Raw genomic sequence first — 12300 nt, forward strand, 5'->3', positions numbered from 1 at the left:
ACCATCGGGAGGATGAGTAGCCAGCCGCAACCTTGTCCTTGTACCTTTCTGCAGCCGTTATTCGCAACGACTAGTACTCCGTAGGCAAGCCGCAAGAAGGAAAGAAACCCTTTAGGTACGGCTCTGGCGGAGCGGAGCACCTTGCACGACATCTCCCGCGGTGCCATGATACCCCCTTGCTTGCTGCACCTGCCACCACATTCGGCTGTAGTTGGGTATCGATGCCCAAGTACCGGCCTCGACATGTTGCACTTTCCACCAAACCCCACTCGCCCAATCTTTGGAGATGGGTCCTCGCCGAGCTCGCCTGTTCTCCTTACGATTCGAGGTATTTTCACTCTCTTGATCATCTGCGGAGTAGTCCAACTACACCAAGCACAAATCCATTGCTGACAGGCTACGAACTACCGCAAAGTACCCCTGAACTTCTCGCCATGCACGACAGAAAGTCCCAGTTCCACCGTATCAAGTCCGGCAGCCACATTCGACCGACTTTGAGTGGCCGAATGGGCCATCCAATCCGGGAGCTGACCGCCTTTCTCGGCCTTCTCATTTGTGGATTCTCTCAAGAGGACCTCATTTTGGTCCGTCTTGTTGAAGTCTTGAAGAAGACCGTGAGGCAAGATGAGGTTCAACATCGGTCTCGCCAAAGTCGGAAACACTACGAGACCTCATTCGACAGGGTTTGAACTTTGACCCGGCATGGGTCTTTGGAGAACCAACAGCAATGAAGATCATTCCCAGAAAATGATCAGGCTGATTGCCATATTTGATGCCATTCAACGGGGGCTCCAGCGGTTGACTAGTCATGTCACGCTCATGGTTATCCATCATGCAACCATGAAGCGAGGCTCCTCTCATGGGATGATCGGATGAATCCACCGCGTTTGTCAGATACAGGGCTAACCTCACCCAGAAAGGTTGACAGGCCCCCATACCCATGCCAACCCGTAGGTTCTTGCCCGGCTTTCGCTTCTGGCTCTACGAATACCTGCGGTAGTATTTCGCTGGGCCCCACAAGCTCAGCGAACTGTGTTGGTGGTTGGAAAGCTTCATGCAAGTACATGCAATCCTAGGACAGAGCTTGTTAGTGGGAGAAGTGATCCACGACCAAATATCTTTTGCAAGGGGGGGCCCTGCCAACTGTAGCTCTGCTCAGTGCTTGGTCATCTGTCGGCCCCCGAAATCCTCTACTCAAATCGTGCCATCGAAGGCCAGCTTGGCGGCCCATGGGAACCATCTATCGATAGTACTTGATGACGGACCCGGTGCAACGTATACAAGATAGGTCAGGGCCATACAGATACTACGTACAGATACTATTCTGTGTTTCTGCAGCTCCGGCTGCGCAACGGACTCCCGCGGGGTGAACTCGCATCCGGGCGAACTGGTAGGTACTCGCAGCACCAAGTTTCCCCTTCCAGACGATATTGAAGATCAGCATCTGCACCGGTCAGGGCCCGGACAACAGAGTGGACGCGGTATCGACGGCGGACAGCCGGAGAGGCATACGGCCAGATGGGGCACAACTCGATAGCAGGTTGGCAAGTCGGGTTGGGCAAACAAGAGGCGGGCCCCATGTGGTTCTGCATGTCTCTGCGTAGCGTGGTGACCAGGTGGTTGAAGGTGTGCTTGGCAGCTTGGTCCCCATGGCCTGCCATCCAGAGCCAGCCATGGCAAGCCACGATATGCATGCGTTGCCCGTTCAATCGCTCGACAGCTGCTTGCACCCATGTCATCCATCTCGAAGCTGCCCCCCTCTCGACGCGGAAGTGTCCATTCCTATTCTATTCTCGGGTGGGGTCCAACAGTGAGTGCGACCGCCTTTGGCGGCCCATTCTCATTGGAGCCTGTAAGCGCAGGTCAAAGTCTCACGCACTTGATGTGAAGGCGGCCGGCCGGCCTGCCTTGTGCCCTAGCCTACGTTAGTCTGGAATGCAGAGCAGACACACACACACACACACACACTCGCTCACTCACTCACTGCTCGGGGACGATGGAGACACACACACATAGAGGTGATCCAAATTTAGAACAATATTGATGTTGGCTACGTAGCGAACACCAGGCAGGCCACTCAAAGGCCCGTTGGTTGGCGCAACAAGAGGACGGTCATGATGGAGGCGGCCACAATATAAGACTTTGGACCATCCATCACGAACAGTTGGATTCTGGCCTACTCTCCTTGTTGATCTGTAGAAGTCAAGCAGAAGAAGAAGGAAAGTGATCCAAGTGTTGTTCAAGGTTTTTTTCTCTCTCATTCATCCAATTGTTTTTTGATACCCTCCGTCCACAATCTTCGGAAAACCCAACCACTCGAAATCCACCCGATAATCCAGTTCAAGGCAAGCCGGACTTGCTAAACAACCAGTCAATCATTCGACACCACCGAAAAAAAACACACGGTCGACCACTCTCGACATATTTGCAATTTTACAATTTGCAGCGCGCCCATTGCTTACAGTTCACGAAACGAGATCGAATTTGCTGTTGCATTTGAACGACAAGGAAGAAAGAAATAATTCAATAATCAGATACGATTTGGAACCTTGGGTTTCTGAGAAACTCAACATACCATTCGACAAACAACCCGGTCTACCATCTCAAATTGCGTTGACAGCGGGCGAGCGAACAGACGTTTCCTGACCACCGAGTCCCTCGTCGAGTTCCCCCTCTCCAATATCGATCCCAGCTTGTCCCCGCCTTTTTTTCCATCCTTGGCTACCAGGAAAGAAAGGGAAGCGAGAGAGCACAGAGGAACGAAGACTGCTTCACCCAGCAAACACACACACAAATCAGAAGAAAAGAGGAGAAGCACACAACGCGCGCACACGGGCACTCGCACACCCCCCCGGACCCCTGTTCGTTCTTTTCCCCGGTCCAGAGCACAGTGTCGGTCGCTTCCGTCTCTACACAGTGTAACGGTTCCTGCCACGCCCCTCCACCTATTCTGACCCTGGTCCCTGATCACCTCCCCGGTCCAGCACACATTCACACCCCTCCCTCCCTCCTCACTCTCTCTCTCTCCTCTCCGCCCCAGCCAGCCAGCTCTAGCTCTGTCTTCGCTGCTCGGCTTGTCATTCACACGCAGGTACCTCCATCGCGAACAGAAGAAGGGTACAAATGGCATCTCTACCCCCCAACCACATTCGAGACGACTTCATGAGATCAACAGCTGCAGTCAACATGGCCGTCGCATCTTCTGCGAAGGCCAAGTCGGCCTGCAAAGCCAACACCACCAACAACAACAACAACAACAACAACAACAATGCCAGCTCCAAGGCAAAGTCACAAATGCACCGTCGTTCAAGGACAGGTACGTTCATCTCAAGATTCCGCTTGGCTCTCGGCCATCTTTTCCCCAAAATCCCATCCCGTCTACCATGGCATTAGTCGTGCTTGACTTACACCCACAACCCAATCCCACTTACACGGGAGCGACTTTTCCTCATCCACCCCAGAACATGCATCCCTCGATGATCAAACCTCATCTGAGCACTCGAGACTAATGATTGGATTTTCTACAGGATGCTACACTTGCAGATTGCGCCGCAAGAAGTGCGACGAGGGCTCGCCAATGTGCTCCGCTTGCAAACATCTTGGTTTGACATGCGAATACAAGCGTCCAATGTGGTGGAGCAACAACGATGCCCGCCGCAAGCACAAGGACGACATCAAGATGATTATCAAGCGCAAGAAGCTCTCGGAAAAGGCGTCGCATACAATTCAGACTTCCGTCGGCTCTCCTCCCGGCCTGTCGCACTCTCTGCCGACCTCTGCTACCTTCTCCGATCCTCTGGACCGCACTCGCTCCGCTTCCATCGACTCGCACTTCTCCCAGGCCTTCAACTTCAACAGCCCGCAAAATGTTGGTGCCGAGTATGCTGCCTACAATCCCCAGATGCACCCCGACTTCATGTTCAGCGGCTTCCCCTCGCCTTACGAGATTGATGTCAAGACTGAACGCCAGGTCTACATGAACGATGTGCCCACTCTGAGGGAGTCGACTATTTCCACATTCAGCACCTACCACACTCCCCCGCCCCCGGGAACCATCCTGCCTTCCTCTGCACCCCTCGACGGCGAGTGGACCGAGCAGATCTACTCTGAGCGCAAGGAGTCCCTCAGCGAGGAGGCTCTCAACGTCAACTTCTTCGACTTCTCCCATGGCCCGGCCATGTCCAACCGCCAGGTCGCAGTTGAGCTTGACGAGAACGACCAGCGCCTCCTGGACCACTTCATCCAGTTCGTCCTGCCCACCATCTTCCCCATCCTCGACTCCAACCAGCATGGCTCAGTCGGCTCCGACTTGATCTTGCCGGCTCTGCAGAGCAACAAGGGTTACCTGCACTGCTGCCTTAGCATCGCCGCCCAGCACTACAAGGCGACAATGAACGTTCCTGGAGAGGAGATTGACCAAGACATCATGCGCCATCGGTACGCCACCATATCGTCTCTTTGCGACGCTTTGAACAAGGACGAGAACCACCAAGAGATCCTCGAGGCTGCTTTGGGTCTTATCTTCTTCCAGTGTGTCGTCGGTCGCTTCGATGACGCACTGCCCGACATTCCCTGGCACCAGCACTTCCAAGCTGCCATCAGCTTAGTCCAGAAGCTTGACCTCCCTCGCCTGGTGTCGGACCCCAATGAGCAGATGACCCAAACTCCCTTCAATATGACCTTGACCTCCTGGATTGATATTCTTGGCGCCACCATGCAGGGACAAGCACCCACCTTTGCCCACACCTACCGCGAGAAGCACCTGTCAAACAACCCCAGCCTGGGTCTTCGCGAGCTTATGGGATGCGATGACCGTGTCATGTACCTTATTTCTGAGATTGCCTGCCTCGAGGCTCTCAAGGGAAGCGGCATGGACGACATTACTCTTTGCCAGCACGTCCACGCACTTGGCGACCAGATCAACCTCACCGAGATTGGCGAGCCTGGCCCCAAAATGCCTTACAACAACAATGGAAGCCTTTCCCCCAAGCAGCTTTCCAAGAACATGACGGCCGCGTTCCGCCTTGCTGCACGCATCTACCTTTGCAGCTTGGTGCCTGGCTTCAACCCCGCGCAGGCCTCCTGTGTCGGCCTGGTTGAGAAGCTTGCCAACGTTCTCCAGCTGATCCCTTCGGGACCTGGAGGCTTTGACCGTAGTCTCGTCTGGGTCTACCTCGTCGGTGGCTCTGTCAGCTTGCCTGGCAGCTCGTTCCGCGTCCTCTTCGAGGACCGCGTTGCCCAGCTTGGCGATGTCTCTGACTGCGGCTCTTTTGGCCGCGTCGCCTCGCTCCTGAACGAAGTCTGGATGCAGACGTCCAACATCAAGAGCAGTGACAGCTGCGCCGGCAGCCCTGGTTCCACGCAAGGAACTGAGGCGGTAGCATACATCCACTGGAGGGATGTCATGCAGATGAAGGGCTGGGACTTCTTGCTCATCTAGCACCCTGGCTGGTTCCGGGTTGTATAGATGTGTGCAGAAGCCCCGCCTTGCATCTGCATGGTATGTATACCGCCTCCGGAAAGGTGATGCAGGCAATCGCTTATTCCCTTTCGCGCAATCAGGGCTGCTTGCCAGCCTGCCTTGCACTGCTGGACACTTGAGAACTTTTTCTTCTAAACTTCCCCATTTTGATACCACATTTTTATACATTTACACCAACCTCATCAAAGGTTGTTTTGGGTTTACTAGAAGGACACGCCGCAAGGCACACGGAGCGGACATGAACGATGAGAGCGAAGACACTTGGATCACACTTTTACTTTTCTTCTGACTGGACACTTTCACGGGTGAGGGTGCACGGGGCAGCTGGGCCTGGCTGCCAGGATGATGGATGATGATGATGGATGATGGGAAAGGGACCGCCTGGATGAGGCCCTGGAACATGCAATGGAAACATGAGATGCGACGAACGACCATTCTTCTTTTTGTTCAGATGGAACATGCTTTCGTCTGATCTCTTCGTTTTTCTTTCCTCTCTTGGGTATACCATAGCATGAGCACGGGAAACGGGCTTCATCGGAGTTTATGTTTGGGACTTTGGGAACTAGCATTTCGGTGCATCTGGACTGGATCGGATGGATCAAAGAGAAGGGCTCTGGGAGCTGCGATGGGCTAGCTTCCCAGTTGACTTCTTCACATGGTAACTCATTCGGTTGGCCTTTAACTCTCTACGGAGCAGTGGGCAGAATCGAGCAGGATTATAGGAATCATGTAATACCAAAACATTATACCCAACAATTTCAAAAGCAGTACTTCACATCACTATTTTCTTCTTGCGCTTCGAGTAATATTTTCCAGTGGTGACGACAAGAATTCCCTCACAGGTGGTGCCCACCGGCCGAGTCCGAAGTTGTCTGGGCCGGTCTATGCCAGGGGGTTGGGGGGAGAGTACACACTACACAGTAAGGTGGGAAAGTTCTCCGGCTTACTTGCACGGGCGTGGCGATCACCACCACCTTCCCCCTTGGAAGTACTTGGGCCGAAGCTTACGCGCAAATGGCACGATGGGGGGGGGGGGGTTTGTCAGACGGAACAACGGGTGAGAAAAAGAGAGAGCGAGAATGGATGGGCGAATTGATTGCGAAAAAGAACGACTACGGGGAAAACAGTGACGGGAAGTTTCCTTTGGTTCCCTTTGTAACTCGGAAGCAGAGGATGGGGGATTGGAAGATGCAAGTTGCCGATCGAGGGTGAGGTAGGTACCTTACGGTACAGTGCCTTTTTTACACCATTTCCTGGGTGCCAATTGAAGCATGTGCGGGAGCATGAGGATGTTTGGTCAAGATGGACATGGGGGGGGTAGGTAATTGGCTCTGTGGGTGGTCATGAGGTGCGTCGGTCGAAAGGATTCCCAATGAGATGGACAGAGAGCTTGTTCTTCCTCGTGGTGGGCTATAATACTCTTTCAACGCGCTATAGTATACTTGACTCGCTTGAGGTATCGACGCAGTAGCGGTTCGGCCTTTTGTTCTTCGTCAATGGAGGTTGTTTTCTTGCGATGCCGGAGGGGGGGTTTTTGGTGGCTAGGAGGAGGGGGGTGAATGGTATGGTGGGAGGTTTGGAGGGGTAAGAGGTTGCGCAGTCGTACAAGCCGGTGTGTGTGTGTTTGTACGGTGCCCTGAGGGGGACTTTGTGTATCTCATGTCCCCCTCTCAAGTCTGTGGTGTCGGTGTTGTAAAGGTTAAAGTGTGAGTGTGTGTGTGTGTGTGTTTTCCCGGTAAGGTAGCGGTGAAGGTTGGCTTGGGGCTCGGTGAGCTTTTACCTTAATGGGGGGGTGTGCCTTTGGTAAAACAAAAACAGTTGGCTGGGGTGTTTTGAGGAACCACAGTATCGAGTTAACTGTGGTCTCGAGATGTCTGTTCATACGGGGGGCCTTTGATATCAAGTCTCAATTGTTCAGATTCAGTTTACACACCCCTCTGTCATCTATCCATCTATTGACGAAAGGCAAGGGGATTTTTTGGGTTTGTGCGGGGACATACATCTGGGCATGGAAGGAAAAAGAGACAGGGGAAGAGAGAGAGAGAGATGGTCTCAGATGACGGAAAGCGAGATTCACCAAGCTTAAGCGCCACCGCTTTACATATCCCCGTACGGATTACCCGTTCCCCACGATTTTTCAAGCATCGGTTCACCGCCGTTTTTGAGTCACAGAACACACAACACGCATATTCGTATATGTGTGTGAATCACCGTGAATTGGCGAAGATGGAGTCCCTTTTGGAGGGGGTGGTTAATTCCCGGCGCCGATATCGTTCTTGGGTACCTTAGGAGGGGGAGGGGTGAATAAGATTTGGTGTATTAGCGTAGTACGAAAACAGGGAAAAACTCAACCAAGTATCCACGTGACAACGGTGTCTATGGTTTGCGATTTGCTCTTGTCCCCCTTGCATGGGGCTTAAAACTTGAAGCTTGGGAAAAAGCCGTTCCCTCATTCCTCTATCTCTCTCATGCCGGGGGCCCTGCAGCGGATGAGACCACGGGATCGAACGTGCGTCTCTTTGGGGGGGGAGGAATTCTTCGAGACTTGAGAGGTCTTGGGCGAATACCAATTCGTCACGTGGATTGGGGGGGTGTGTACTATACGAAGTAGAAGTGCGAGGTTGGCGAACGACATTGGGATTTGGTCCCGCTTGAGGGGCGATGGATGGCGGGAAGAAGACGAGCATGGGCAGAAACATGGCAATCATGGCAAGGCATTTTTTTTTTTGCTGCTCTTAGATCATTTGATTGGAGTGGATGAGGGGACATCGGGTCGGGATGGGGACCGCCGTTTTGAGTGGATCGTGGACTTTGGAGACCCTTGGGCCTGTAGTCTTTGGGGCCGACTTACACGCTTCACCGACGGCGACGGCGAAGATTGACGGGGGGGGGGGGGGGGGGGGCTGATGATGGTATCATGTATGGAAGGTCAGGACATCAAGTATTCACAGTCGCACCCCTTCCCCCTTGGCGAGCTGAAGCGAGAAGGACAACGACGACGATGGTGATGCTACTGACTACTTTCCAATAGTACCTTAGTGTTGGCCAAGGCCGATTTTGGCCCGTGGACGTGGTAATGATCCCCGGTTTCCTCCATTGCGAGATGGGACTCATGAGAGGGACGGCTCTTGACTGGAGGTTCGTCGTCTGCCGGTTGCCGATCGGTCAAAAGGTGAGGCTTTCGCGAGGCGGTCCTGTGACCCGTTTGAGGGACGTGAGGGAGCCGATGCATGGCCAGCAGAGCGGCGGGCGTATAAGGTAAGAGGTACCGGGAATAGCGGCTTCGGTGGCTGCAGTGGCTGGAACGGATGGCGTACGTCACGTGTGGCTTGGACGGGCCAAGTGGCGGACCATTGAAGGTTGTTGTTGGGTTTTGAGACTAGGTAATCCTCGGTCAATGTCCATGTCTTGAACCCTTGTTTCTTTAGTCGAGGCCAAGGGTTGAGTACTAATCCCTACCGCCATGAGTTGCGCTTGCTTGGTGTTGGTTCTTGAACAGTGCCATGGTCCCATGGATGGGATAAAGCGGTTAAAGGCGGACGCCCAAAAGAGTACCTGGGCTGCCTGGGTCTTTGCTGAAAAGAGAATGGAGCCTTGAAGGGAAGGACGGACGCTAACAAGGACGGGAGAACCGCACCGACAATGGAGCGGCGGACCCCGTTTGTCTCCACTTTTCGGTATCCGCCACCCCCGGGCGCCTTCGACGCAGGGGCCACCCCTATAGTCGGGGCCGCAAATTGCTAGGAACGAATCATAGGCGCGCGTTTCGGCTGCGCGGCTACATTCTGGCACTTTGGATGACTCCTTTAGGAAATTCTATTCTTTGACTGGGCGACTCGCCAACCGCTCACAACCTCTCGTTCTCCTTCAACCCCCTTCAACCACCCAAGGAGGAAATCTCCACTACCAGAGACACTACAACGACAGCCTCTCGTTGTCGCCGGCCCAGCGACTACCCAGACCAGCACTGCCTCACGGCGAGACTCTCTGCCGCCCAACGTTGCCGTCTGTCTGCTGTTGTCGCTACCCATTTGCTAATTATTGATATCCGCCAATCATTTTCAAGGTTTTTTGGGGGGCAGGGGGGGCCCGTGAGGTCTGCAATTTGGCCGCTGATGCCCTATCAACCTCTCTCTCGTGATGGGAAAAGCTCGGGGGCTTGTCGTTTCTCCATGTCGACATGGTGATACTGGAGACGTCCAGAGTTCGCAACACCATCGCTCCACCATTTTTGGCACTCACTGCGATCCAGTCGCGCTTGCAGCAGAGCCTAAGATAATCTCTGCAAGGCAGGAGCCCCCCCCTCGTGAACCCTCGTAAGTCACCGCGATGCCACTCGGGGGCTACTTTGGTTGGCCACCGACCAGCCGGCCTTCCTAGGCGAGGGTCGATCGGGTGGCATTGTTTCTTTGGGCACAGGCGACAGCTCGTTCGTTTCGGAGCCGCGTAACAAGTTCAGTAGTTGAACTTGAGAGAGAGCCTTTACTTTTTTTTTCCTTCCTTTTTTGACGCACTTGCCGTGGGAGTCCTCCGCCGAGTGGCAGTCGTAGGGGTCCGAAGAACTGGCCCCCATGCCGCCCTGCCGCGATATCGAGCCAGACCAAAAAATATTGGGCTTGGTTGACTTTTGGCTCAATATCGGGTGGGAACGACATCGTCATCATCTTTCGGCCCATCGCTCGATTCTTCTCTTTGCCCTCTTTTCCGTTCTCGTTATTGTTTTTCATCTCTTTTCCTGAGGTCATTTTTGGCTCTATCGAACTGCTTCTTGGGTCCTTTTGTGAGGCCTCTTGCCACCTAACAAACAACTCAGTAGCCATTCCTTGTCTTATACCCTTTCATCTGTGAATAGCGACAATTCCATTGTATGTGCTTGGCCGTACCAACTCGAAACATCTCCAACCCACGACTTACTTCTACGCCTTTGTGTCCTGTTTCTCCCCCCGAGAAGGGTCTCGGGGCCTCGTTTCTCTCCTTTTGTGGTCATGAACCATTGACACAAACCGACACCTGACTCCCGACTTACACACATCCTTCCATACGCGCGACTGACTCTGCGGTAAGAGCTCAGTGTTCACCGCCGGCCCTGCAACACCATTAAGCAACGCCCCGGCTGAAAGAAGCCCATCCATAACAACACCACCACCACCACCACCACCACCACCACATATATCCCAGGACTCGATCATGTCGAAATTACGAAAATGCACACGAGCTACGGTGCTCTCTATCCTCCTCGCCTCCGCCCATACCGCCTCTATCCCCTCCGTCTTTGAGCGACAAAACACATGCGCCGCCGAGGGCTTCACCTCCTGCGGCAACGGCCTCCCGGGAAACTTCTGCTGTGGGACAGGCAAGAAATGCATCACTCTGGCAGGGAACACCACCGTCCTCTGCTGTCCCGAGGGAGAGAGCTGCGACAGAATCTCGCCCATCACATGCAACATCAACCTCCAAGATCCCGTGGCACACCCCGATGCGTCCATCAAGACCACAGTCCTCAAGGGCACGCTCGCCACCTGCGGCGACAGCTGCTGCCCCTTTGGATACAGCTGCAATAGCCTGTCGCAGTGCACGATGGACTCGGATCAGACCAAAGCACCAGAGGAGGCGTCTACCCCAGTCCCAAAGCCATCGTCGACGGCCACCGCTGCTCCGAGCGTGATACCGACTACCATCGCCGCCAGCGCGACGCCCGCCGAGACCAACAACAATAACAACGACAGCGACACCGATAACAAGAACGGCACCTTCCCCACCGCCATCGTCATCGGCTCCCTCTGCGGCCTCCTCGTAGGCGTAGGCCTCGGCGTCGCCGCCCTCCTCTTCTGCGCCCGCCGTCGTCGCCGCGGCCCGCCTCCACTCAACGAGAAGAAACGCAGCGGCGGCGGTGGCGGTGGCCCTCGTCCGTCGACGTCCACCTCGTCCTTTGGCAACTTCATCTCGGAACCCATCCCCATCACGGACAACGCCACCGTGCGTACGGACTTTATCCTAAAGACCCCATCCACAACACACTCCCGCTCGCGAAGCGGCTCCGGCTCCGTCACCTCGCCGGCGGGGTATACCCCTAACAAAGGCCACAACCGCCTCTCCTCGACGGCGACGACGCTGGCGCACCACCCCATCGGTCTCGCGCGCAGTGACTCTGCCCCTCGGACGCCGCCTGGGAGGGTGGGAGGAGGAGGAGGAGGAGTAGCAGGCGCCGGAGCTGTGCCTCCCATTAGGGGCATGCGTCCCAACTCCGGGTCTAGACGCTTGCAGCCGCCAAATGTGCCGAATCCGCTTGCGCCGCCGAAGCCGGGGTACATCATCAACAACAACAGTAACCAGTCCCACCTTCAGCGCGAGCCGAGCAGCGAGAGTATTAGCGTCTTTGCGGACCCGCGGACGGTGGGCGGGCGACCTGGGGTGAAGAGGAATACGACGTTTACGGATATGATGGAGGAGGCGGAGCTCGGTGACGTGCGGAGGGGGAAGCCGTATGTGCCATATACGCCGCAGATGCCGTCACAGGTTGTTCGATGATATTGCCCTTTGGAAAGGGGGTTGGGTAAGCAAGATGGATGGACGTTGAGAGTGTGTTTCTTGATGATATTGAGTTTTTTGTAATGTCGGCATATTTGCTCCTTCACTTCTTCTTCCCTTGTTTCTCTTTCTTTTCTTCTTCTCATATTTCTTAGAGAAGCGTATAACATGCTGGACATGGAGACGGGGATTTGGGGGGAAGAGTGTGAGTCTGGTAGACATTCGCTTAGAAGACGTGGGACAGATTGTATACCCTCGCGGCAGTGACAAAAGGGGCGTTTCGTGTTTTT

The 12300-nt window shown here is 54.5% G+C and overlaps 4 protein-coding genes across 4 annotated transcripts; 3 read left to right on the forward strand and 1 right to left on the reverse strand.

Annotated features, from left to right (window-relative positions):
• Positions 1 to 1571: 1571 nt before the first annotated feature.
• BDP55DRAFT_647991 (uncharacterized protein) lies at positions 1572 to 1989 on the forward strand. Its single transcript, XM_060573822.1, has one exon. It carries the CDS (start codon positions 1579 to 1581, stop codon positions 1927 to 1929), a length of 351 nt encoding a protein of 116 aa, XP_060434341.1. The 5' UTR covers positions 1572 to 1578; the 3' UTR covers positions 1930 to 1989.
• A 1197-nt stretch (positions 1990 to 3186) lies between these two features.
• On the forward strand, positions 3187 to 5440 carry BDP55DRAFT_724265 (fungal-specific transcription factor domain-containing protein; the record flags this gene model as incomplete). The annotated part of the gene is made up of 2 exons (XM_060578870.1): positions 3187 to 3316; positions 3528 to 5440. 2 exons carry the CDS (start codon positions 3187 to 3189, stop codon positions 5438 to 5440), a joined length of 2043 nt encoding a protein of 680 aa, XP_060434342.1.
• A 2214-nt stretch (positions 5441 to 7654) lies between these two features.
• On the reverse strand, positions 7655 to 8338 carry BDP55DRAFT_301959 (uncharacterized protein). Its single transcript, XM_060566630.1, has one exon. It carries the CDS (start codon positions 8188 to 8190, stop codon positions 7768 to 7770), a length of 423 nt encoding a protein of 140 aa, XP_060434343.1. The 5' UTR covers positions 8191 to 8338; the 3' UTR covers positions 7655 to 7767.
• Positions 8339 to 10669: 2331 nt separating this feature from the next.
• On the forward strand, positions 10670 to 12010 carry BDP55DRAFT_724266 (uncharacterized protein; the record flags this gene model as incomplete). The annotated part of the gene is made up of 1 exon (XM_060578871.1): positions 10670 to 12010. The coding sequence occupies one exon, from the start codon at positions 10670 to 10672 to the stop codon at positions 12008 to 12010; it is 1341 nt and encodes a 446-aa protein (XP_060434344.1).
• Positions 12011 to 12300: the final 290 nt, after the last annotated feature.

The sequence above is a fragment of the Colletotrichum godetiae genome (genome assembly GCF_030913485.1).
Source record: "Colletotrichum godetiae strain CBS 193.32 chromosome Unknown BDP55scaffold_5, whole genome shotgun sequence".
In the NCBI taxonomy this organism is placed as follows: domain Eukaryota; kingdom Fungi; phylum Ascomycota; class Sordariomycetes; order Glomerellales; family Glomerellaceae; genus Colletotrichum; species Colletotrichum godetiae.